The following is a 26,992-nucleotide window of genomic DNA, read 5'->3' on the forward strand; positions in this document are numbered from 1 at the left end:
CACTTGAATTATTGCAGCTAGGAGGAAGATACTTCAATCTTTTATTTGTGCTACATTGAGAAAAATATAGATCCGAAAAAGCAGATCCGAAAAAGTAGTCCAAAAAAGCAGTCCGAAAAAGCAAAGCGCAAAAGAAAATTCGAAAAAGCAAAGCGAAAAAGCAAATCCGAAAAAGCAAAGCGGAAAGGCAGCATTGGTGAAAATTATTACAGCCATCTACAATCAGGTTCCTTTGGATATTCGATGCATTTTTCTTATCATTTAGATGCATATTAGAAGGTATAGCTGTAAGTGAAAGTTTGTATCAGATTTAAGCATTATTCTTGCGGATGTAAGCCAAGAGTCTTGCCATCTTTTCATTGTCATCATTATAGGAAAGATAGCATTTCAAATTAAGTGTCATCCTTTGGGAGTTATATATTATTGTAATGATCATTTGAATATTTTATGAGGATGTATGCCAATTGTATGACGAAAAGTCACTTGGCTGTAGGTGGTTAGTTTGATGTTAGAATTCATTATTATGCATAGAAAGTATATAAAAGACTTGCATAAGCATCCTAGGTGTTTGATAGAGTCATTTAGAAGTGAACTTCAAGCAATACTTGCAGTCACAAGTGCTGGAGCAAACTGAAATTTATAACAGTCATAGATCCCTTGAATGCCAACTGTCTGACATAATGTCAAGTGGCTGAAGATGAATAATTTGCATATAGAAAGCATTGAAGTGCATAAAAGGGAAGTTGTAAATGCATCTAAGTAATTGTTTATGCATACTAGAGTTGTTTTCAAGCATTGGAAGCGTTCATTAGTCAATTTCCAAATAACATATCAGTCTAACCACATAAACCAGCAAGCTGGGAGGTTGCAAGTGAATTGTTTGATGATATTCCTTGAGTTCCGTATCAGCACTTTGAGATCAGATTTGAGCAGGGACATCACAATAAACATTATCAATAGTGGGTCTCACTCATTTTACTGATATTAATGATTATTTAATAATTATATTGTGGAAGGATGGTGATTGTTTTGACGAAAGGACATCAAAGTAACCAACACATCTGCAAAGAAGGAAAGAATAATCTATCCTGTCCAACGACCATTCTATGCGGAATAAGGCAAGGATTGTAACCTGTCCATACTTGACGGGTTTCCAATTTTTTTAGTGGCAGAAGCTTTGAAAAAGGGTGGGATAGTTACAGGAAGGGCATACATAACAGAGAGAAGTGGGTGTTACGAGTCTAGCAAGTCATGTAACTAGCAAGAAGTCTAAGATGACACAGTTGGCAAGTTATTTACATTTGAGGATTGAAGACATCGGATGAACTATTCAAAAATCAACTGGACCATATAATTGGTCCAAAAGGTAAAACATGGGCAAGAGACTTTTTCTTTCAGATATTTTGACTAGAACCATTACATCTATACAGGGACAAGAAAAGCCATCGGAAAAAAATCCATGGGATTTTAAAGACCTTGAAATGAACCTTTTATCAGAAATCAGATATAATGAAAATGTGGAACTATGAAGCAAAACTAGAAAAGAGAGCAACTTCTTTAAACTTGGAGAATATTTGGGAAAAGAATGAAGATGCTTCATCAGTCATTCAACAAAATGAAAACCAAAAATGGTATTTCAAAACAGAGGTTTTTGATATGTATGATGAGCACAAAAAACTTCCTCCGAAGATTCAAAAAGAATTAGCCTTCAATGATTTCATCGAGTTCCATCCAAAACTCCAAAACAAGACCGATTTCGCAAAAATGAAGTACCTTAAATTAGCTCATGATATCCTTACAAAAAACCAATGCAAAACTATGTATGATGAATTTCCAACAGACCAAAATCATCTAATAGGGGACCTTGAAAAAGAAGAGTACTCAACCCCCATTGATTTGCAATTTTCTGATGAACATGCAGAAGAGGTGACAGAAGAGGCATCACATTTTGGAGGACTGAAATTTCTAAGATCAGATTTGAATTTGAAGAGGCCCGATTGTTGGTAAAAGGCAGATTTAAGGTAAGATTTTCATTCATCTTTAGAGGTGAAGATTGGTTTTAAAGGCAGATTTTATTCCTTGTTCATGCTTGGTTCGTTTTCCTTATCTTCTTCTTGCACTATTCATCCACCACTTCAACATCTCTATTGATAGGCTGAAGTTGGGAGATATAAGTGTAGATTTCATGATAGGACATTTGGAGAGGCAGAAATAAGCTAGACCACCCTAGGATTGAAATTGGGAGATATAAGTGTAGTCCATCCTAAGGTAACGAAAAGGCAAAATTAAGTGGTAGTTCCACCTGTAGGCTGGAGAGGCGATTATAAGTGTAGAGATAGGATTTGGAGAGGCAGAAATAAGTTAGAATCTATCAATAGAAAGAAGTTGGAAGATTTATAAGTGTAGTCCATATCATTTAGAGCGAAGAGGTAGAAATAAATGTTTAAGATGGTGGATGTTAGTACAAGCAAAAACCCAACGAGAAGAAATACCAAAAAAAAAAGGAAGACATGATACCTAAGACCACCTTCTTCTCGAAAATGAGGTGAATAAGTGACACCAATATCAGTACAGTGAACATGATACAGTTGAATGATAGATTGAAGTAAGGACAATCCCCCAATGGTGAAGAAGATCTATAAGAGTGGAATTGTACATGCAGCAGCTTTCCCTCCTACCTTGCCTTGTCCAAAATTGGTAATGGAGTGTGCATCCCAGTTTGATAGTGTGACTAGGTCCATCGTTTTTGATGAAGGGAAGAGAGTGTTGGCTAACATCAACGGACAAGTGGTCGAAGAAGTATTCAATATTCCCCAGCATAAAAGCATGACAATGGTAATGATGGATCAAACAACCAAGTTCTTTCAGGATAATCAAGATGCCTACTTCATTCATTTAAAGCAGAATTGGTTACATGAAGACAAGAAGGGAGTTACCAAGTTGTCAAAGCTCACCAAGTCAGATTTCAAATCAGAGTATGGTGACCTTATTGTGTTTCTCAGCCGAATCACGAGTGTTGCTCAAAGTATACAATTCAAGAACTGGATGTACTATTTTATTGATGAAATTGACAATGGAAGGAGAAAGTTTGATTGGGCTAAAATTATAAGTGAAAATTTAGAGTTGCAACTAAGGACAATACAAATTCAAAAGCAATTCTACATGGGGTCCTACCTTTTCTATCTGATTGCAAGACTATATGAACATCCTAGACTTAAGGCCTTAGGAGTGATTGGCAATATGTCGGGGTAATGTTTGGTGCATGTGTTATCCACAGCTTCATTTTCACAACACCAAATATTATAAGATGTTTTATGACGCCTTTGTTGTGAAGACGATACGAATATTACAAGGGACACTTGCTAGGAGGCTCTCATCGAAAGTGGAAGCAAAAGTTAAGAAGCATGAGAGTTAGTTCATCCAATTTCCGTAATTCACATATATCAGAGTGGCAGGAAGTACAGCTTGTCCCAAGAGACTTCCAAGGTACCCACCCGACAAAATAGTTTTAATGGAGATGGCCAGGCAACTTGAGCATTATGACAAGATGATGAAACTTAAAGGTGAGACAGGGATTACCTTCTCATTTGCAATAGGCAATGATACTTGCCCCAATCCTATTGCCTTTGTAGCTATGGAGGAGGAATTAAAACGGTATCATCTAGGATGGTATAGAGCAAGATAGGGATTCGATCCTAATGGTCTTATCAAGGCATCTCACGAAAACACAATTAGACATATTCCTAATATATTAGATTTTTGGGCCATTGCACAAGATGACTTTCATGTGAGGAAGCTAGCTTTCTCAAGGTTGTCAATGGGCATGATGAGGGCAATCAGATGGAGAGGCCTTGATATTCCCGATCAACTGGAAAATGATGAAAATGTGCTAAGAGAAGATTATGATACAGTGGATGGAACAAAATTGGGTCCAGTGGATTGGGATGATCATCAGATCCTTCCTTAGAGACAGTTACAAGGACAATTGATCTACACACTAAGTCATGGTACAATGAGAACTTAAGGCAATTACAAAGTCGAAAGGTACGCCTTACTTATGAGAAGATGAAACCGAAGAAAGAAGTTCCAGCAAAGTTAATCGGATAGAAAGGTGGGGCTAATAGCCAACAACAAAGAGTAGTTAAGAGCAAGAAGAGAAATTTGGAGGTTGAGAAAAGCAAAGAACATCGGGAGCCTCTAGCAAAGAGATAGAATGAAGCACCGTCAAGGGAGAGCATAATTGAGGCTAGGAGCCAAGGGTTAATACAAGTGGACAAAGGGTCGCGGCAGAGGTGAGCCCTGATTTAGAATCAAGTGGTTACAGTAATAGTACCGAATACTCTCCTCTCTCGAATAACCAATATGGAGATGATATGACAGTCACTAGTGAAGAAGAGGTTAGACCAATTGATATTGAGGAAGTAAGCCAGGTGCTTGAGGCCATTGGTGATGCTTTGCAAGTAAAACCGAACCCAGATTTGGGGAGATGCACTGCACCACTATGGTTAAGGAAAATGCTTATGCCAAGAGGCGAGGTGGTGACTGTCCAAATAGTTGAAGATATTCAAGGGTTTTTGGAAAAGGAAGATAGTGAAAGACATAAACAAATTGCAAAAACGATGGCAAAGGTAATCAGGAGAGATGATGAGGGTCACCGAAAAGCCCAGATTGCTATACCAGAGGTTGGTAAGGCAGTGGATGAGATTGTAGCCCAGGAGTATTAGATAGTAGAGCATAACTTGGGAAAAATAGCAGATGACATAGAATGTGAGGAGATCCAAGAAGGCATGGTTTCAATTAGAGAAAGGTTGAGGAAGGCAAACGAGAGGATTGTAAAGTTGGAGGCCGAAAACAAGTATTAGAGAGATTGCCAGCCTATACAACAGTTGCATCAGGCAACCCTTCTGCAAGACAGCAGGAGCAACATAGAAGAGATATCAGTTTATGAAAGATCCCTGATGGATGCCCTTGCTGATCTGCTGTAGTTTTTAAATTAATAAACTATATTTTCCTGTGATTTCTTTGATGGTCTTTGAGAATAGACAGAAGTTGCAGAAGGTTTTGTTTTTTGTTTTGTGTTTTTTGATAGTTTTCACAATAGTAATGAATAATGAACAATAAACATGAGAGGAGACTGAAAATAAATAAGAGCATAGAGCCAAATCAGAATTGCTATAAATCGTACCAGACAGATTTCTGATTTATAAAGCCAAATAATATATCCAATGCAGTTCCAAGGAGCTTACATCCAACAATGATGCCAAACTACTGCAAATGGCAGCCCTAAGACTGCAAGGAATCACATCCTAGTTGAAAGAATCAATCTACGACGCTGAAACCATAAATCTGCAACCTGAATCCACAATAAAGAATCGCGTACTCTATCCCTAATAGCAACACACACTGTCTGAAGAATCCAATGCCAATAACTGCAGAGGGCTACGTCCCAGCCAATCCAAAACCTGGGGTTTGCGTCTCAGAAGAAGAATTGCTCTCTCAGAGCCAATTCACAAAAACAAGTTTTTCAATATGCAAAAGATAATCTTATAATGAAGCCTCCATCTCCTTATAACCCCCTCTCAATTGCAAATCGAACCCTAAGTGTCTCCAAGTGGTGTTGTGTAGTGAAAATGTTATAATTTCTTATTTTAAAGTGGTCATGTTACTAGAAAATGACCTTTTTCCTCATAGATAGAATTCCATTCACTGAAATGCCCTGAGACCAAAGAGAAAGATTTAGAGAATTTTGAGACCTTTCCAACAAGCTATCACACCATAGGATGCGCATCCAAATGAGGCCAAAAAACCCCTTATTACTCCAAAATGGCTAAAACTTAATGTCATGTCCCCAATCTTCGGAGGCAGTCTGATTAATTAATTTGATTAACTTGGTTGTCCAAAATAACGAACATTTTATGAGGACGACTAATAAATCATTTTAATTAAATAAATAAGTAATATTAAGTTAATTACTTATAAAGTTATCAAATAAACAAATATTAAAAGATAACTTTATATTTAATTAATTTAATAAAGTGACTTGGATTATAAAAATATTTAATAAAGTCACTTAAGAGATAAAATCAGAAATGTTCTAGAAGTCTCTGGAGAAGGTGGAGAGAAAAGAATAAATAGGCACCACGGGGCTCCATTCGAATCAGGCAGTTGTTTATCTCTCTTTGTTTTCAGATTGTGATTCAATCACAGGTGCGTTGTGGAACCTAGGGTTTCTGCAATTGTCACAATTGGCCATTGAGAACGAAAACTCTCAATTGGTGCACAATATTGAGGGTGTGAAATATCATCTGAATTATTGCTGATTGGAGGTGACATTCAGTCATTTCATCCGGCGGCAATCTGTGGCTTAAAGCCGAATTATATGATTTGTTGATATTGGAAGAGGCAGCTAACTATCGTCGAATTGGGGAAAACTCGAAGGGAATTGGAAATACGTTGGTGATCACTAATTTCCATATCCGGTTGGAGTGGCAGCCAATTTGTTACAAGGTCATTCCTGAACCTAAACGGCTCTGACTACAGCAGACTTGAATTAAGTTATCTCCTACAATCGGCATCAGGTATCAACGCTAGAGGGCAGTCTTGGGAAAGGAAGCAGATAGAGGTAACTCGAATCCATCAATCTGCATCACACGGGATTGAGAGAAAACGGGCGGAAGAGCATTTTTGCCATATATAATTCAGGCGCCTTTCTTCTCATACACTTCAGTCATTGATCGAAGGTCAGAGACTATCGCAGGGATTAAAAAAGGTGTATGTATTGGTTCCTTGCGGAAGGTCAAAGGTGAGTTTAGGGCAGAGACGGAAATATAGTAACCAGAAGATCTGCGCAAGACTCGCGAAGATTGGCAGTCGAATATCTGAGGCTCAATCCCGACCATTAGCTTCCAACACTTGGCAATCTCAGACCGATGGTAATTGCATACGGATAAGGGAGTCGGCAGCAATAGTCTTGATGGAGGTCGCAAGCGCGATTTGTCACAGGTGCCGATAAGGTGTTTTATTGGACAGTTGGAAATAACTGCGATTACCATCTGATTTGCTCATCCGCTAAACATGAGATGATTCCGCGCGGGTTAAACAGTGACAGCAGCCCAACCGAACAACTCAAGCATATATTCAGGGACTTGATATTTACTCCGACCTTGGCCATCTTCTGAAGATCAAATCGGCCATGATAATTGGCAGAAAAACAAGGTTCGAAGATTCGAGCAAACTCTTGGCTTTTCATATCTGTTCAGGTTCCAAACACTTTCTTATATGGTTTTGCTATAGTAACATCAGTATCTCATATTTATTAATAAATGAAGAAAATATTTTAGCCTGCCCATTCTATGTGTTTTGCCTTCAAAATCAGAATAGCACAGATTCAATTATTTAGTAAAAGTAATTCTCCAGTGTCATATCAGTAACAATATCGATTTAATAAGCAAGGGTCATCTCAGAAAGGTTATTACAGTGGTATCAGAGCTTGTCAACGAAGTGTTTGACGAAATGTCTAACCCTTAAAGTTTGAGTTTTTGGTGTTAAAAGAGGCAATAACCTGTCGGGGTTATTTCACTTAACCTTATTTAATTTATTTAATCACCAACTTAGGAAATATTTAAATATATTAAAATATTTCCCAAATGGTCCCAAAAGACCCAAAATGACCAATCAAACATGAATCTGACCTTGTCACCTGTCTGTGACTGATGCCGAACAAGATGGGTCAACTGGCAGTCCATCCCTAAAATCTAGGGATGCTCCTAAAAAGTAGGAGACAACCCCAATCAACCAAAATTGAGTCCTAATGACTCTCCCCTACTGTGTGCACCTCTGAGAGAACTGTCACTAAACTGAGAGTTCCTCCTAAAAAATTGGAATGCCTCCTAAAAAATAGGAGATGCACTCTAAGTTTCCAAAACGTTCGCCAAGGTCTCCAAATGCTTCCTAGACCACTCTTAGTCGATCCCTACAAATTAGGAATCCCTCCTAAATTGTAGGAAACTATTGTCTACTGCTCCAAACTACTTGGAAAGCTCATGCATGACTCTCAAAGCCCCTGGGTTGGTTCCCTCTACGCTCTGTTGACCTAAGGGAACCAAATAATAGATCAACCCTATTAGAAATGTTGTCACTAAGGAAGGGCAGAAATTGGGGACATGACAGTTTAGCTGCATGAAATCAAAGATTGGATCAGTGATATAATTCAAGATGGGCGAAATTTCTTGCCTTCCTTTATCTTGACATTTAGGTCATTGGTGGCTATTACAGAATAATTCAAAACATTTTTTAAGGGCAGTAGAAGGATTTCCTTCCAGTCAAGAACTTAGCCATTCCTAGGCTATGGGCAGTTATTGGGCTATCGGAGAGATATTTGGGAAAGAACCAAGTTGGTAGATGAAGGAAGGAGTACAATGGAGTTTTGGTATGTTTCCTTGACCATCAGATTGAGGATACTTGAAGAGATACAGAATGAGATTGCACAACACAACCCAAGCGCTGACACTTCCATTTCAACCACGATGAGCGATGTTGGGGTTGCACTTGATTTTGAAGATATCAAAGAGGAGAACATCAATGAGACAGAGTTTGGATCAAGATTGGATGAGTTAGAGAAGGTTGCAATCAGGAAGAAGCATTTGGGCACCCTTGCCTCCCTCAATGCCTTTATTGGATATGCGAAAGAATATGAGAAGGATGATGAGAAGACATTTCAAGCAGTGAGCAACATGATGAATTCAGTTGAGCTCAAGATGAAGCACATACCTTGCCCTCCCATAAAGGAAGTCAACGATGGGCTAGCCAAGTTCATTGCCTTGGCTAGGAAGATGAAAGAAAAGGGCAGAATTATATTACAGGATCCTTTGATGTAAGTCCAAGCGGCAAATTCTCCTTTCTTCTTGGGTAGGAAAGGTATCTGGTTCTGATTGCCTACCATTGTGGTGCCTTCTCATTGGTTGCCACTTTTTCCTTTTTTCATTGGTCCATTGATGAGGTGGCGTCTTCTCATTGGCCGATGGGGTGGCAACCCTAGTTAGGGTTTTTTGGATTTGATTTGGATCGTTGATTTTGCCTCTTAATCTCCACCATTGATTGTATTTTTGGCCCATATATAAGGCCATTTGCCCTCATTTGTAAAGGGTTGAAAAAAATTGTTGCTTATATAATACCAAAATTGCTTATCTTATCATTGTTGTGTCTTGCATGGTGATTAAGAACACTTGGTGTTATTGAATGGTTTCTACTTCCAATAGTTAAAGTTAAATTCCATTGAAGTTGTTAAAGTAGATTTTATTTCAAGAAAGTTGTTAAGCAAAAGTAAGTATAGACGGATAGTTGTATAGTGATATTAGTGGATGTTTGATAGGGATCCATAAACTAGGCCACTAGCATCCTAGCGACTTGTTAGGAAGCCTTGCATGATAATCTAGTCTTTTTCCCCTTGAATCATTGCATCTATGGAGGTAGCGCCACTGGCAAGCTTTCATCAGATTTGATCCCCGCCATCTACTAATCTTTCCATTCATAGGAGTAGAAGTAAAGCAGCAAGTAGTTCAGTACTCGGAGTTTTTGAAGAGCAAAGTTGGAGGTGAAATTAATTGGAAAAGTAAATTGAGAAAGTCAAGTCAATATGTGTTGCAAAGCTAGATTTCATCACCATCACAGCAAAAGGTCGACATCCTTAAAGAACAACATAAGACCACCTACGTGATTAACCAACAAATCACATTAATATAACTGAGGTAGTATCCACGAGTGTAAGAAACTTGGAGTTTTCTCATGTTCTTCATGAATATTTACTTTTAAAGAGAGGTTTAAGTGTTTGGTATTCTATATCAAGCATTCAATTGCTATATGTTATGTAGTGGTATAAAACTAACGTCAACAATACTAACAATTGCCATTGTATTGATTGTTTTCCAAATGCAATTTGAAGGCTTATTAAATATAAGAAAAGACATGTCTCTACTATAAATCAACACTTATTAAACATATTATTATATAATATGTATAACAATATATATACAATATATATATAATATAATATATATATTATATACTATGATATATATATTATATACAATAATATATATATATATGTACTATATTCAATAATATATATTAAATATAGGAAATGATGATTACCAATAATAATAATGAATATCAGATTGAATCAATCTAACTGAAGCTACAACTTTAACAAGTTGGACAACCAGCGTCGTCATACCTCTACACAAGAGTGGAGATATCAACAATCCATCTAACTACCACACGCTTATGGTTAATAACCTCCATGGCAAATTATTTGGGGACATTATAGAGCGAAGAATCAGTTGTTGGGCTGAGAAAGAAGAAAAGAGAGCAAAAGGACAGGCTGGGTTCAAACCTAAATATTCTACCATTGACCATTGCATCATTACTAGACACCTTATTAAGAAGGTTTGAGATATCCAAGGCAAAAAGGCTTTTTGTTGCTTTGTGGATTTCAAAAAAGCTTTTGACATTGTCCCTAGAGACAAACTTTGGAAACGGATGGAGGAACTTAAAATTCCAAATGAGCTTAGAGTCTTCGTTCATAGACTTCATGAGAATGTTAGAGCTAGAATCAGAACGAAAGATGGCATGTCAGAATGTTTTACTAGTGATATTGGGGTTAAGCAAGGCTTCCCTCTCTCGCCTACCCTATTTGGCTTATACATTGATAAGTTGGAGGAATGGTCAAACAAAACTTCAGGGGGAGGAGTCCAACTTGCCAAATATGTGGTGAAGTTTCTTAACTATGTGGATGATCTTATCCTAATTGCACAAACAACCAAGGATCTAAGACAACACTTGAAAACTTTGGAGAGCTTTTGCCACAAAGTTGGGATGCAAGTGAACACGAGCAAGACTAAAGTTATGGTGTTCTCTCTAGGAAAGAAACAACAAGAAGTTGACTTCCAATTTGAAGGAAATACTCTAGAGATTAAAGGAAGAGTATAAATACTTGGGCATAGACTTTAACAACAAGCTCAATTGGGAAACTTGTAGAGCTAAGCGGATATAAGGGGGTTGGAGGGCTTCCTTTTTGCTTCAAAGCAGGTGTAGACAAGTGGAGTTTTGGGATTGGAAAACCAAAAAGATTCATTTTGGACTGCTGATCACCCCTATTGTGTTATACAGATGCAAGGTTTGGGGGAGCAGCCTATCCAACCAGAAATTGAAGCAAATAGAAAGAATACAAAAGAACCTCATCACTACTTACCTTAATATCAAATCATCTATACCATACGAGACCCTCTTGGCTGAAGCAGGGATGTTCCCAATGGAAGCCTCTGCAGTTATACATTTGTTAAGCTATTTAAACAAGGTCAAAGATATGGTCAAGCAATGATGGCCCAAATTGGTGGTTGAAGAGGGGCTAGACTAAAGAAAGAAAACATGGATGAAGCAAAACAAAAAATAGCTAATTAAGTGGGACATTAACATACTAGAACACCCTAACACCAATGAAGAAATAGAAAGGTTCATGCTGGAAAAATTTAAAGCGGTCACATGGACAAAACAAATAGGGAAGAAAAAGGCCCACTATGTCAAAGAGTTTAATCCCACATGGTGCTATAAGATTAAAGATTACTTTCGTGTAGATATGAAAGGTAAATATAGGTTGTTAGAAAGAAAATGCATCTATTGTAGTAAAGGATGTATTGAAACGGAATGACAGTTTATCTTTGAGTGTGGGGCATACCAAGATATCCAGCAGCAGTTCGAGGACAATTTGAAAGAGGGCTAATTACACCAAATTTTTGAGGAAACAAGACTACATAAAACAACGAGCTTCTTAAAGCAGATTCATAATAGGCAGGATGACATTGAAAAGAACATGAAAAAGATTCCATAGGCTGCTGGTCTCGTAGCCATCATTAAAATACCTTCACTCATTCATTCGTTCATTCCATATGCAATTACACTTCATGAGCAAAATACATGTAATTCTGCTTTCCTTGCCAAAACAGATTTCATCTCATCCTTCACACGCACTTACGTGTAAGCTCATCCTCCATCCACATTCGCATGTCATCTCACTTTCTATTTCTCATTACATGTTGCAAATGCATGTAATCCACTTTTCGTGCAATGACATTCTGAAAGCCCAAGTCACTTTTTTAAAGTCAAGAGTTTTCATTTACACGCATTCCCATGTGTTTCACTTTCATGTCCCAAAGCATATTCATCACCCACTTCATGCTTTCTCTCTCCACCTACCATTTTCCATCCTCTACATATGCTTTTCAATTCATTTAAAGCCATCACATGTGTTTCATAAGTATCTAATCCATACTTTGAATACCCACTCCTCATGGATTTGTCATTGTAACTCAAATCTCAAAGCTTTCATGGATTCAATCCGGGCTTTCGTGGATTCAATCCCTTTGGAACTTTCATGTTGCAGCAAGTCAAGATATTCCAAAATTTCTATAAGGAATGAAGACATCTATTAAAGAATGTGTGCTTCAAAAAAAGTAGTAATTCATTTGGTCTCCATTTTCCCAACGGTTGCAAGAGAACCTAAGTTCATGAGGGAATGTGCCAAGCACTTTGCTTCAAAAAAAAAAATAGTTAAAGGTGTTGATGGAAAGTTATTCTAAGTTTACATCCGAACACTGTCAAGAAGGTTTTCAAAGTGTTAGAGACTCCAGAATGTGTCAATCTACAAAGAAGAATTCACGACAACTTGAACGAGAAAAAAACTTGATCACATCAAGATTTCAAATGACAATGGACAATTCATCAAAGAAAGTTAGAGGTTATCAAAAGGCGTAACACTGTGATTATCAAAGTGAATGCAGTGGCACGAAGTATAGGAACTCTCGATCCTACTATCATCTCGGATTGCATCACCAAGTACAAGATACTTCAGAACAATCTCTAGCATTGTTTCAATTCTCTTCCGACTTTCTTCTTCTTTCATGTTTGTAGTTGAAGAGGATGTATTACATGAAAATGTGTAATTACATGTAATGCGAGTTGCATGTGTAGTTGCATGTAACCCAATAATTTCTCTTTCAATTAGATTAGGTCAAAGTTGGTTGAGTTGCTCCCACTTTTTCCTCCATCTTTTACTCAACTCCTTTGCCTATATAAAGGAGTGCCCTCTTATTGTAAAAATCATCTTTTGTTGTATGCAAGAAAGCTCTGCCATACTTGTGCAAGCATAACTTTGATTGTGTAGTACAAATTTGGAAGAAAATTGAATTAAAAGAAGCAATTAAATTCGAAGCTTTGACTGGAAGCAATTGTGATAGAGCCAATTAGAAGCTGACTGTAATTTGTGTCTATTGTCTTTGATACATGTTATTATTGTGTGTTCAATAATAGAGCATAGTGAGTTAAGAAGCAACTGGAGGCAAAGCTTTGAATGGGACTGGTTGTGGTAATACATAGACTAGAAGCTTTGACTATAGCTTGTGTTAGCATCTCAAATTCACAAAAAAATAGTTAGAATTTCCCTACTTCTGAAAGTCTTTGCACCCCAATGATAGAGGTTTTTTCTTAAAGAATAGAAATCATCTACTTCTAGAAGTCTTTGTGCCCCAATGGTAGTGATTTTTCTTATAAATTAGACAAACGGGACTTCAAGCCAAACCGGTATGCTTTCAATCAGCCTTTGAGTTGGTGTTGGTTTATTGGTATCACTGTTCTAGCTACTAGATAGAACTGTAGTTAGAGATCTCAGCTTGACCATTACTCGCCCCGCGGGTAAGTGGATTCTTTCTCGAAAGTTAAGAGGAAAGAATATTGGTAACACCCCTTACAAAATCTCTCAACTTCTAGCTTAGCTTGAGTTGATCCAAGGAATGGTAAGATGGGGGAGCCTTCCCCTTAAGGTAGGAGAGACATTGTCTCACACGTTGTGGCTAGTCATCCTATTTTGTGACTGGATGTTACCCAAAACTGTCGGTTGCAAAATATCCACCCAACAGGCTTCTTGAATAGCATAGATTCAAATGCTTCTTGTTCATATACAATCGAGTTTCTTCAATCGTCAAACATCGATTCTAAGTCTTTCCCACTAAATTGGATTCAATTTTGAGCACATGCGATAGTCTGTAAAATGCTAATCTTAAGCAGATTTTATTTCCAAGTTCTACATCCGCCAACTGATTCATATTCGAAAAACTATGATTTTGATTTACAGAAGTATCATTTGGTGTTGAGTGTATGTCTTCAATCTATCGCAATTCTTCCCACCAAACAATATTGACCTTTTCTTAGACTCCTGCGATATTATATCTGTCGTGAACGACGTTGAGCCTCTCTTGTGCATTCTCACTGCAGCCCTGAAAATTGATGCAATGACTTCCTCATCGTTGTTGGGATCTCTATCATTAGATGCACTGATGTCAAGACTTTATACATTGACCCTTTTATTGAGCCAAGTCTCAATTTGAGAATGTTTTCGAATTGTCGCTAAAGATTATGTATTTCATTGCTTTCAAATTTTACAATGGCTCATCTTCAATGTATATTCTTCTCTTCCACAAAAGGAATCGCCCTTCTACCTCACAAACTCCAATTCCTTGCTAATGAATTGTTTAAGGATCCCCCTTGTTGATGGTTTGATTCTTCCTCTCCTTTTCCCTCGTATGAATGATCTTAATGGATGCACAGTTCCATCCCCATGCAAACGATAGTTCCCTTGTAATAGTAAAATCATCATGTTTAATTCTTTGAAGACTCCTAGTGAATAGACTTTAAAACACTTTCTATCATGTGAAGATAGCATTTCTATTGTTTACCATGACTTTATTGGGCTTTTCAAATTCATCAGAATTTGTCTCTCCATCTGATCGATCCTATGCAAATGTCTTCATTCATATTGCCGTAAATCTTCTATCCTTGACTGCTGCTAATATGAAAGTGTTGGCAATAAGAATATGTCAACAGTAATTCATTCTTTATTTAAGATTCTTGATATAGTTTGTCTCTCTTGCCCTTCAATTTGGATATTTTGCAGATCTCTGTAATGCCCACTTTCATATGTTTGGTTCAATGAAGAATATCAGCTATCGCATCCATAATCAAACCAAATTGTTATTTATTGACCATGCTATTTAGTGTTGAATGCTCTATCACTCATATAGAGGCTCCTATCTTCTTCAACAATGTTTGATGACCAACATCATTGCATGCTCTATCGTGTTTGAGCTCACTTGTTCCAAGCAGTAGTTCCAATGTAAAATGCTAGCCAAGTCCTCAATAGTTGTCGTATGTAGGTATTCTCTGTTTTGTTAATCTGCATTTGAACTCTTGCTTTCCTCAACATTCATGGAATCTATACAATTTTTATATCAGTGTGCTTTTAGTGGTAAGATATGCTGTATCCTTCTTTTTCTTCACCAAGTTCTTTAAACCTCTCTTCAATATATTGAACAACTTCAATAATTTTCTTTTGTTTGAATACTCAATGCTTTATATTTTATGTTCTCCTGATCACAACTTTTAGGAGTATAAGTAGTGGGTAAGATCTAAAGATTCCACATTTGCCACGGCATTTGAGACTCTACATTTTGCCAAAATTTAGAGTTCCATCACACGGAATCAAAGAACCTTGGACCGCACTCACTAATGATGTGTAGTTCTATTTACTGCTATATTTGATATAACTGTCGTAAGGACGAAACCCCTCTGGGGCATTACTTGTTTCACAAACAGTTCATTGCTATCATACTCCCACTTGGGCGAATCAGGCAGAATCCTACACTATCCACTCTAAACATCAGTAGTGCTTGTTTTCATGTTCTAGTTAAAATATGTGCATGTTTAACCATGGGCTCATGCCCTACGTCCTCACCTTTAATTGATACAGAACTAGTTTTTCCTAAGTTCTTTCAAAGTTTAACATGAGCTCAGCATTTGACAGTCAAAATTTTATTAGCTGATAACTTATGCTTGGTTCTAGAATGAGAAGAGACTCTGAGAAAAATACGAAGATTTAACTGCTGCTAAGTTCTTTTCAAATAAGTCTGCCTAGACTAGTTCTCGTGAATGTTACTGTTCAGATTTTTGTAACAGCATTGTAAGTGCAGAACCATTTAGAACAGAAGATACGCGTCTGACAGGAGAATCTACCCAATATATATTTGTGACTTGGTATTTAAAAGAACAGTAAGAATGCAAGGCCCTTAGTCAAGTATTAGAATTGGAAAACAATCAGACATTTCTTTAAAAAGCAACAGATAACAACACTCTCAGTTCCTAGAGAGGATAATCACAAGTATGCTCATCCAGATCTGCTATCAAATCAATTTGTTTATAGAAGCACCATAACCGGGCATGGGACAACATGTTGTTGCCAAAAATGTTAAACCTAAACAAAGTTTATGTGACATATTAAAATAGTTTTCTGGTATTTTCTAGTCTCTTATTTGCACATGTATTTACCTCTTAAGTATAAAATATCATGCGCAACTGAGTGGTCTTATTATTTATAAATAGAGTTCTTTGAAAACAAAAGCTTATCTATTTAAAAGAAGAAAAGTTAAAACACAAAGCAATACAGCTGAGGACTGAATCATTTCTTCTTCTAATCCTATTTGCAGATAAGCTACATAAAGATGTTTTGCTCGTAGCATTTTATATATATATATATATATCTGTGTGTGTGTGTGTCAAATCTATTTCCCCAATCACTTAATCAGACAATTTGCTCTTAAAATGAACATTTCTTTTTAGAGAAATTAAAATCTTTCACGTAATATCTTGCAGAAACTTCATCACACAATGAGATAGTGTCAACATAAAAACTCGAATCCAACCACAAACCATAGATTTAACTAAAATGAATATCTCCCTTAATAAAAATACTCAGAGACCATTCCATGTACCACTCTAAAATGAATGGTATAAGGCCTGTGAGCTATAGTTAGAACAGTTTAACTTTTGAAACACGGAAGACTAAACAGCTTGTACTTGTTTAACATCACGGTAAGGGTTAAATTGAAGATAACACTAGCCTTCTAAAAAAAATACTTGCAATAAACAAGAGAGAGAAATTGTTATGATAATTTTTATACTTCAATAAGAAACATTTAAGAGCTGAAACTAGCTGCACTAAATTAAATAAATGTAATTTCTCTTCAGCTTTCAACACTAAGACTTAGCCAATCTATAAAAAAACTGAGATTGAATACTTGCAGATTTAGAACAATCTAGGAAACCTGTTGAATCATCTGTGTAGTAGGGAGTCATAGTATTTATAATATTCTAAATAAAATGAAATTGATTGTTCAAAAAGTGTACAAACAAGGTATGTTTGAAGGAAGGTTTGGTCAGTCTTAACTGGAGAAGATACCCTATTTCCATATAGTAAAATGCCCAGCCAATGTTCTCTACTTATCACTTGCGTTTTCAAAGCAACCTATCTCTGTTTTCTTTTCTTTTTTTAAAGATACAGAATTGTAATCCCATAAACAAGCACAGCCACCCCTTTTATTCTACCTTGAGTTGGCTGATCATAGGCGATTGTGTCTTCAAGAAGGCTTTTGCAGATGAATCTGAATCGAGCTCCCCACATTTTCTATAAACATCATTGTTTTTCCTTTTACCAGCCATGTTTCCTCGTGACATTTTTCTCCATTCAGAGATGGATGTGTAACATTCTTCATCTCATTGTTTAGATTTCCTGTGTGGTTCACATTTTTGCAAAACTGAAAATCTTTAGCTCTTTTGATATATGTGTGTGTGTGTGCGCACTCTGTATACATGCATGTATGTATGTATATGTGAGTGTGTGTTGTCCTAAATTTTGACACCACAAAATTGAGGCGACCTTACGCAATTTTCTCATGAATTTGCAGGTATATCTTCTATGTTTTAATGTATTGGCAAAGCATCACTAAGGCAATTCGTTACCCCTGAAATAAATTCTATGTAACTTTATTCATGCATTTATTTTGAAAGCTCCTGTCAAGTTTAATACCCAAATGTTTGTAAAAAAGAGTTTTTCTTTTCTAACTACAAACACTTGATTTTTGGTAAACTTTCACTTCTTTTGTGTGTTTGCTTTTTTGCTGTAAATAGTTTTTAGTCTTTTGACTTATGATAATAGCCTTTGCAATCCCACTCGTTTCGAGCTAACTTAGGCCTCAAACAGAGTTGTCTAGCTCAAGTTATGGAGGATGTGGGGTTTTTCAAGGTGACAACATGTCATGATTAAAAAACCTCCAATAGTAGGTTTTTTACTGGCAATTGCACGAGAAAAATTATATTTAATATTTAAAGTGGATTTTGACATCTATTTTAAAATAATTTAATTTTGTATATTTCTTGCATTTCTATTTATATACATTATTGTGTGTGTGCATGTATATATATATACATATATGTATATATATGTATGTATGTATAAATGCATCAAAACCCCAAAAAAATTACGCGTCCACGCACACGATTCTCGCATCTGCATCCATATTTGCAACCCAATCGACAACTTAGTAAAATATGGTCCAAAGTTCAAATTGGCACCCAAAGCCCCAAGTATAATCTGTGAACTGCTTGGTGAGTTCCCTAACTATCCCATTGACCCATGGGAACCCAAATGATAAGCCAACCTCTTGTTCACCTCTTGTCGCTTATGAAGGGGACATCACATTTAAATACAAATTGGTTTTCGAAATAAAGTAGTCATTTATATTTAACAAAAAAAAAAATGATATATCTCAAAAGTAGACATTATAGATTCTCGCACTGAATGGGAATTCACCATGGAATGTCCTAGTGTTGGGTGAATATTTTGCAACTAACAGTTTTGGGTAAAATCCAATCACAAAATAGGATGACCAGCCACATCGTGTGAAACAGAATCTCTCATACCTTAAAGGGAAGGCTACCCCTTCTCACCATTCCTTGAATCAACTCAAGGTAAGCAGGAAGTTGAGAGATTTTGTAAAAGGGTGTTACCAATATTCTTTCATCTAACTTTCAGGAAAGAATCCACTTATTGATGGAGCGAGTAATGGGTAGGGTGAAATCTCTAACTACACTTCTATTTAAAGCTAAAAACGATGATACTGATAACCCAACACTAACTCAAAGGCTAGCTGAAAGGGTACCGATTTGGCACTAAGGTCGGTTGTTATTCTATATAAATAAGCTTTACTATTGAGGCACAAAGTCTTCCAAAAGTAAAGATATCATAATTATTTTGTGAATCAAGAAAGATATATAAGCTACAGACAAAGCTTCTAGCCTATGTATCTCTACAATTGTTCATAGTCAAAGCTCTGGCTTCAATTGCTTCTTAACTCGTTTTACACTCAATTATCAAGAAAACAAGATCACATGAATCAAAGATAACATATGCAAATCACAAATAAAGCTTCTAATTCGCACGAGTAACAATTGCACTCAATCAAAGTTCAATTTCAATTGCTACTTTGTATTCACTTTTTTGTTATAATAGTGCTACACAATCAAAGTTTTGCTCGCACAATTTCTCTGGAGCTCTCTTGCATAAAATAAAAGATGGATTTTACAATAAGAGAACACTCCTTTATATAGGCATAGGAGTTGAGAAAAAGATGGAGGAAAAAGTGGGAGCAACTCAACCAACTTTGACCAAGTCTAACTAGAAGAGAAATTATTGGATTACATGCAACTACACATGTAATTCGCATTACATGTAATTACATAATTCCATGCAATGTATTCTCTTTGATCTACAAACAAAAAAAAATAATAATAATCATTTAAAAATTGTTCTTTAGTGCCTTAAATTTGATGATAACATCACGCACTATAGAAAGATCACAAATCTCCATTGTCTTTAATATTACCTCAATTCTTACTACATTTGCATATGCTGATTGCACAACCTTGGAATTTGCCGCCTGAGAATCTTGCAAGTGTTTTGCCAAAGATTTCTACAAGACAAATTTGTTCATTGTGTGAGAACCAAAATCCTCGGAATCTAAATCAGCATTGACCCTAATTGTATATTCTTAAGTCACCCTTTCAACTATAATCAAATTATCATGTTCATCAAGAATCTTACACCCCATTCGCTCTAAGTCACATGTGATTCCTGTTTCTATTGCCTATCAATCTCCAAGGGTCGCCTGCAACATTGTTATCAATTTCTCAATGTTTCTTCTTTGTAGCCCATAAGTCCTTGATATCTAAAGAACATTTCACAGGACGGGAGAATGCCACATGTAACCATGGCATCTTGATTAGACTTAGTAATTTCATCCCAATCATTAAGAATCCCTTTCAAGGTGTCAACTTCTTGAGTCAAAGAAGAAATCAAATCTTGTTCCATTTCATCCATGTTTTTGGTACGCCTAAGGACTTTAACCGTATATATAATAGATTGAACCTCTTCAAAAATGACTTCTCCTATCCAAGACTTGACAACTTCTACGAGCTTTCTTTCCCTGGATGTTTGATTCTCGACAACAACATTTTGCGAAGATTGTTGCCAAATAACTTCATTTAAGCAAGCAACTTCATGCTTGAGCTGATTTTTCTTTTCCCATAATTCATGGTTTCTCTTTGATACATTAGCAAGTGCACTTTGAGCATCCTGTAAGCAACTTAGTCATGACTTCTTTCTGATCTCTACCTCGATGAACTTGTAATCAAAATGGGTAACCTCTTCAACAAGCTTGTGCACCAGTGGCTCAAGAACTTCTACAAACTTGGTTTTCTCTAAATCAACTAAGATCCTTAATACAATCTTATCTTTCAAAGATTTGGGCATAATTTTCTTGATAGAAAGATCATCTAGGGGTACGACCATCTTCCATCTCTTCATTGTGATCCTGCTTAACCATGCAGGCAAGCTGAAATTTTCATTTGTAGAAGCAAGGACAATGGAAACCATTGGAATTGATCTTGATTGTATCTTCGTTGTAACTAAGCAAGATTCAGTTTGCATAGTTGAACTCATAGGTGCATAATAAGAGGATTTTGTCATGAATAACTCAAAGCCAGTGATAGAAGTGTCAAGTTGAGAAACTTGACCTTCTGTAAGAATTGGAAAATCTTCAAAAACATTTCCCAAATGTTCACATTGTTCGACTGTTAAAATGGGAGGAGCTATTGAAGATATAGGAAGAGTTGATGTGTTTACTACTAAGACTGGGATGAAAGGAGTGAAAATAGTAGAGAAGGAATCCACATCATCATCTATTGTACCTAGAAAAAACGCTTCCTATATAGATGGTTCATGGGTTTGTGTAGGTGTTGGGGGAGATATGATCATCACTTCTCCTTCTCTTCCTCCTCATCTTTTTCATCAAGTTCTTTGTCTGATTCTTCCTCTAACTCTTGAATTGGTTCAGGGGTTTGAGATGATTTAAGTCCTTTCCCACCCTTCAACTAAAATTTGAGAGATTTCTTCACATCAGAAGAAGAAGCACAATCTTTACCAGTGATTTCCAATTGTGACTTCCTTCCAGCAGGACCAAAACTTCCACAATCCAAACCCAACTTTGGGTTGACCCTTTTAAGATCTTTGATTTTCAACCACTTCTTGGTGTTTGCAAAAATGGATTTAAATCAATCAAGGATAGATGTACCTTCTTTCTGCTACCATTGAATGGGAAAAGGGCATCGTTTATTAAAACCGGCCTGATGATATTCTGGATCAAGAATATTGCCATTATCTTCAATTTGAAAATCAAACAGGATCTCGAGCCTATTAAGAGGAATGATTTGTTGCAAAGTCAATCTGCAGTAATCTATTTTCATTATATCCAATTCTGACCACATATCGATCCAAACATCTTCTATATGATGAACATGAGTTAAGGCCCTTTTAATTTAAGAATTCATTTCTCTGTAATCAAAGTCAAATCTGGCTTTGAATTTCTTCACTATCATCAACTAAAGTTTTGCTTCCATAGTTTTTGCTTTGTGTACAAAATTAATCATATTATTAACAATTACCAGAGGTTTAGTAGAAGAAATACCAAAACTTGGCCTATGCAAAGCATGTTGATCAAATTGAACTTCCTTGAGTTGTCTGGCCAATTCTATTAAAATGATCCTGTCAATAGCATACCTAGGTAAGGTATATGGCTCTCCTTTAAAGTACCCAACCCTTAAGTACGTAAGAATTGGAAACTGGATGAAGATGCAACCATACTGAATTACCTTCTCACAAGCTTCATCAGACACCCTCTTAACAGAAAAATGTCTATCAAACAAACATCAGAAATGTCCAAAAAATGCATCCTGAACTCTCTTGTAATGGTGCCTACTATTGGTCAGAGTGATATGATCATAGTATTCTCAAACTGGGATTTAAAGACGATCTCCTTTGGTCGAAAGCCCAAAAAAATATCCCATTGCAGCAGCAATATAGACAAGATAGGAATTCGTGTGGAAAGGCGCTAAAGTCCCTACATCGAGCAACTGTTGACAAAGTGTAATCCTAATTAGTCTTCCCAAAAGTTATGTTCCTTATTATCCATAATCTGAAAAATGAACTTATACAACCATGGTTCAAAATCACTAGAATCTTTGAGACTAGATATCTTGCTGAGGAGGAAAATAAGGTCTTTGTATTACGGCTTGAAATTAGACCTATGAATGGTTTTTGGCCATCTTGAGAAGTTGTTTCTCTTGGCATCCAACCAATATAGATTTACATACTTCTAATAATTTCCCTTATTCTCATTACATATCTTCAAAGATGACTCTTTTTGGTCAGATCCATGCACTATGCACTCTGTGGCACTTTGAAAATTTTCTCAATAGCCTCTCGATCAAGGCTTATAATAACATTACCATCAGCATCCTTGATCATCTTTAACTTTGGACTGAAACACTTTGCACATAATTCCAAGGCAGCCATGGGAAATGTGGACACCAAGTGAATATTACTCCTATTAATGTGTTTCATTTCATGCAAGTAGGAGCTTCTACCCTTTGCAAGAAATCAGTCATGTCCACATCTCCAATCTTTGGATCTAACACATTGTCGAGAATGGACGTGACATGAGATTGAGTTGCATGAGCCAACTCTTTATCAAATTGGTATTTCATTTTGCCTTTAGATTTTGACAGTAAGGGCATCTCTTGTGCTTGCACTGCAACACAAAAATTCCAAAATGTGAACACATCATCAAAAGATATTGCCATAAAGGTTGACTCAGAGTATAGTTCAAACACTCCAAGGATCCAATGAGATGATCTCAAAAAGAGGCACCATGCATATGTAGAAGATGGAAAATGGGTCATGAAAAGTGAGGAAAATGCTTTGAGGAACTTTTCATGACATCTAAATCAACAAGTGTGAAGCATCAAGCCAAAAAATGCATAAAATCAGCAAGATAAGCATGAATTTAATTAGCAAGAAGGAAAATGTCCACTTGATGATTGTGTGCAAAAAATGAAGAAGAACGAAACTCCAATGTTGAAAAATTCTCAAACAAACTTAGACCTCTTCAACCTTGCAATGATGAATTCGTAATGAGCAGCAAATGAGGCGTTTTTCATGCCAAACCCCAAAAACGTGCCCTGAAAATCTTCCCAACTCGAATATTTTCAAAAAATGCAAGATAATGTGACATTTTGGAGAAAAACGTGATTCAAATCTGCACTTTCATGAGTTGTTTTTAGCATTGAAATGCAACAACGTCCTTTCCAATAGCAATAGCATGGACATTCATCACAAAATGCCTCTTTTCGATACAGAAACGTGATCTAGAAATGACGAAATCTGGGCATTTTTTGCCAAAACGTACCCTAGAATGGAGGGAAAAAAGACGTCTTTTGCATGGGAATGCAACGTTTGATGTATAGGAACACCTTCAAATGCAAAAACAACCCTATAGAGAAGAGCTTCTTGACTCGGATTGAAGAAATTTGAAGATTCCAATAAAAAATGTGTTCTTGGAAGGCCAACGCATGGAGTTTTGCTTTCAATATTCAATAACGGGTTTTAGAAAGGCAAATGCATGCTCTTGAAAACAAATTGCCCCTTTTTGGTGTGATTACATGTCTTAAAATATGTATCCAAGTATAAACGCACCTTTTTGGTGTCATGGCATGTTTTAAAATATGCATCCAAGTCTAAACGCACCTTTTTGGTGCAATTGCATGTTTTGCAATTGACCTTTAAGGCTAAATGCACCTTTTTGTTGCAATTGCATATTACATGTATGTCTCACCTTTTTTATGTCTTTGCATGTTTTTTATGCTCTTACATGCATTTCCTTTCAAAATCGCACCTTTTAAGGTGCAATTGCATATTTTTTATGAAATATCCTTGTAGACATGTTGAATAAGACTTAAGTGATGAATTAAGAACATGTTAATTTAATTTTTGATGAAATATTACATAAATGGGCCATAAATAATATTTACACTGTCATATTAAAAATATAGTGCAAATATCATTTTTAAAGTAATATTTGCTAGAGCATTTGATTTAAATATCAAAAATTATATCAAACTATATAGTTAATATAGTCACTTAAGTAAAAAATAAAAAAGTAACTCAACTTAAAAATATAACATAAAGTGGACTATAGTTATTTTAAGTGAAAAATCAAAATGATAAAGTAACTTAAAAACATAACATAATATTTTCAAGAAGTGAATGTCAAATTAAAAATATAACATAATATTTTTAATTTGTGCAGTTGCATAAAAAAGGCCCACTTTTTGGGCACTAAAATGGTCATAACTTTTGATTGCCAACCCCAATTAGACCGTAAGATATACCGAATTGAAGGGAAAACTGAAAGCAATGACTTAAGCAAAACTGAAGGACCAAAAACCAACAAACACACACTAAAAAACGAGAAAAAGGACGTTGAAGACGTCAAAAATCAAGCATAGGCTAGACAAACAGAAAAATGAAAAAGACGACGAACGCCTTCAATAAAAGAATTTGTTACGTGAATTGGATTTGATTAATCAATCAACATTAACCAATCTAATTAACAAATTCATCTCAGAGAAATGCGAAACTAGTTTGAAAATGTTTTGTACTGTTACCTACATTTTGTGATGACAAAATGCAAAACAACACCTAGTAACTAGTAAGGAATAATATTGAGCCAGCTAAAGCTTAGAAATATCTTCCCTATCTGGATTATTGTTTGGCAACTCCTCTATCTCCCTCGTTGGATGTAATGTATTTAAAACTTTGGAGAGATATCGAGCTTTTGGGAGATATCGGGAGCAAGTAAGGAATATGATAAAATACAATGACCTTAAGGAAAATTGCAGGAATAGAACTCATTTGTCTAGATAATTATGGTGGCATTTATATCATTAAGGTAAATCCCTTGCTTTGTTGTAGGGATGTTGAGTAAATCCCTTGCTTGGTTGTAATGATCAACTCAGAACATGGACCTACTTAAGTTCTAAGTTTGAATTGCCTCCATCTCATCGTTGGCTGTTCTTCCAAATTTGCAAAAAAATCACAAGAAAACCAAAAAATTGTTAAAAATCAGAAGGGCTTATTGGAATGCTTGAGCTTGGTCGTGGTTTTGTGTGAAAAAAATTAGGGCTTTTAAAAACGGAACTTACTAGTTTATTGCAAACATACACATCTATTTCTTATTGATTCAGCAGGGGACATAGCCAGATTTTGGGAGATAATCTTATCATGAAATAAAGAAATGTTAGAAATTTTTGACACAACTTTTCTCAATAAATGATCATTAGAAAGGTGGTATACCCACACAATGGCCTATAATGAAACTCTTCATAAATAAACAACATTTTGCAAAACCTACTGTGTGTCTTTATTGTTAATAGAAGCAAACAAATTCTCATTCTTTACAAGAAATACAAATACATTGACCACCCAAAAAAAAAGAAAACATGGTACATTGTGCAACATTCCAAGTATGCCATATTTTACTATGCAATAGATTTTTTCCTTCAAAAAAACTACAGACACCAATGAATCAATACAAAGATTGAACTCTTTTAATAGTTTGTATCAACAAGTTGTTCTCTCGAAATTGTCTTTTGGTGCTAATAAATGAACAAGGCCCCTATTTCTAGACACATGCATCCATATCAAATTACTTGTAGAATAAATATTTGGTTTCATAAGAGGATATACATACAAGTGGAAAATTCTGACATCCAACCATGAACTTTCCATCCTGGAAAAAAATTGTCACCTTATCAATTAACTTTTGACCAAGCTTTGTACTCTAAACTCTAATGTCTAAAAAAAGTAGCTAAATACCTGCCTCTAAATTTAGATATTCAATTTATAAAAGAACTTCATGAAAAATATTGAACAACAAAATCACACATATGAGATAATGTTAAAAAACTTCTAATCTAGCCCAATATTTAATATAAACCTATAATAACTACACAATATTTGCAAAGGTTTCTATAAAGATTTTAAATCAATTACTTTTAGGTTATTCCAGACAACTGATCAGAGTTTACAAAGCTAGGTGATTTTTTGTTTCTAATGAAAAATGCATATTTTAGAAAGGAGAAATGCCATATAGAATATATTAGACACTAATTATTTTCTTTTAAACTTTGGAAACCTAGGAATCAGAATCTATGTGGTAATTGGAAATTAGAATTTAATAATTATGCCACAATACCACATGAACATAAAAAGCCCCTAAGTTGGTGGGCGAAGCTTTTGACCCCTCTTTTAAATACCAACTTAAAGTTGCATCTATAAACACACGGATCCTATTGTACAAAAGAAGATTCATTTTAATCATATAGCTGCAATTTTTGTAATTCCATGGAACTGCCCACAAAATCAAAATAGAAGCCTACATCCTTTCAATGGGATGCATCTTAATAGTACAAATTCGCTGTGCACTTATATGGTTATGGCCCTCTCAAATGTTCATTTAATTTTTCATCAACTTCTAAAGACTCCAGTTGCATTCTACTTATTATATATTAGTATCTCCATATCTGCTTGTAAGGTAATAATAATTGTCGAGCTGAAGACACAAATTTTAATATTTCATTCCTAAGTTTCTGAAAAAAAAAA

General features: G+C 35.8%; 1 protein-coding gene across 2 annotated transcripts in view; it reads right to left on the reverse strand.

Annotated features, from left to right (window-relative positions):
* TOP3A (topoisomerase 3alpha) overlaps nt 1–26,992 on the reverse strand; it is a 346,811-nt gene that overhangs the window by 72,752 nt on the left and 247,067 nt on the right. For both annotated transcript variants that reach the window (XM_089791990.1, XM_089791991.1), the window contains one exon: nt 26,082–26,120. In XM_089791990.1, coding sequence (XP_089648116.1) covers nt 26,082–26,120 — 39 coding nt within the window. The remainder of the gene's footprint in view (nt 1–26,081; nt 26,121–26,992) is intronic.

Source organism: Cupressus sempervirens, chromosome 7 (assembly GCF_028749045.1).
Source record: "Cupressus sempervirens isolate cs-2001-9-10 chromosome 7, ASM2874904v1, whole genome shotgun sequence".
NCBI lineage: Eukaryota > Viridiplantae > Streptophyta > Pinopsida > Cupressales > Cupressaceae > Cupressus > Cupressus sempervirens.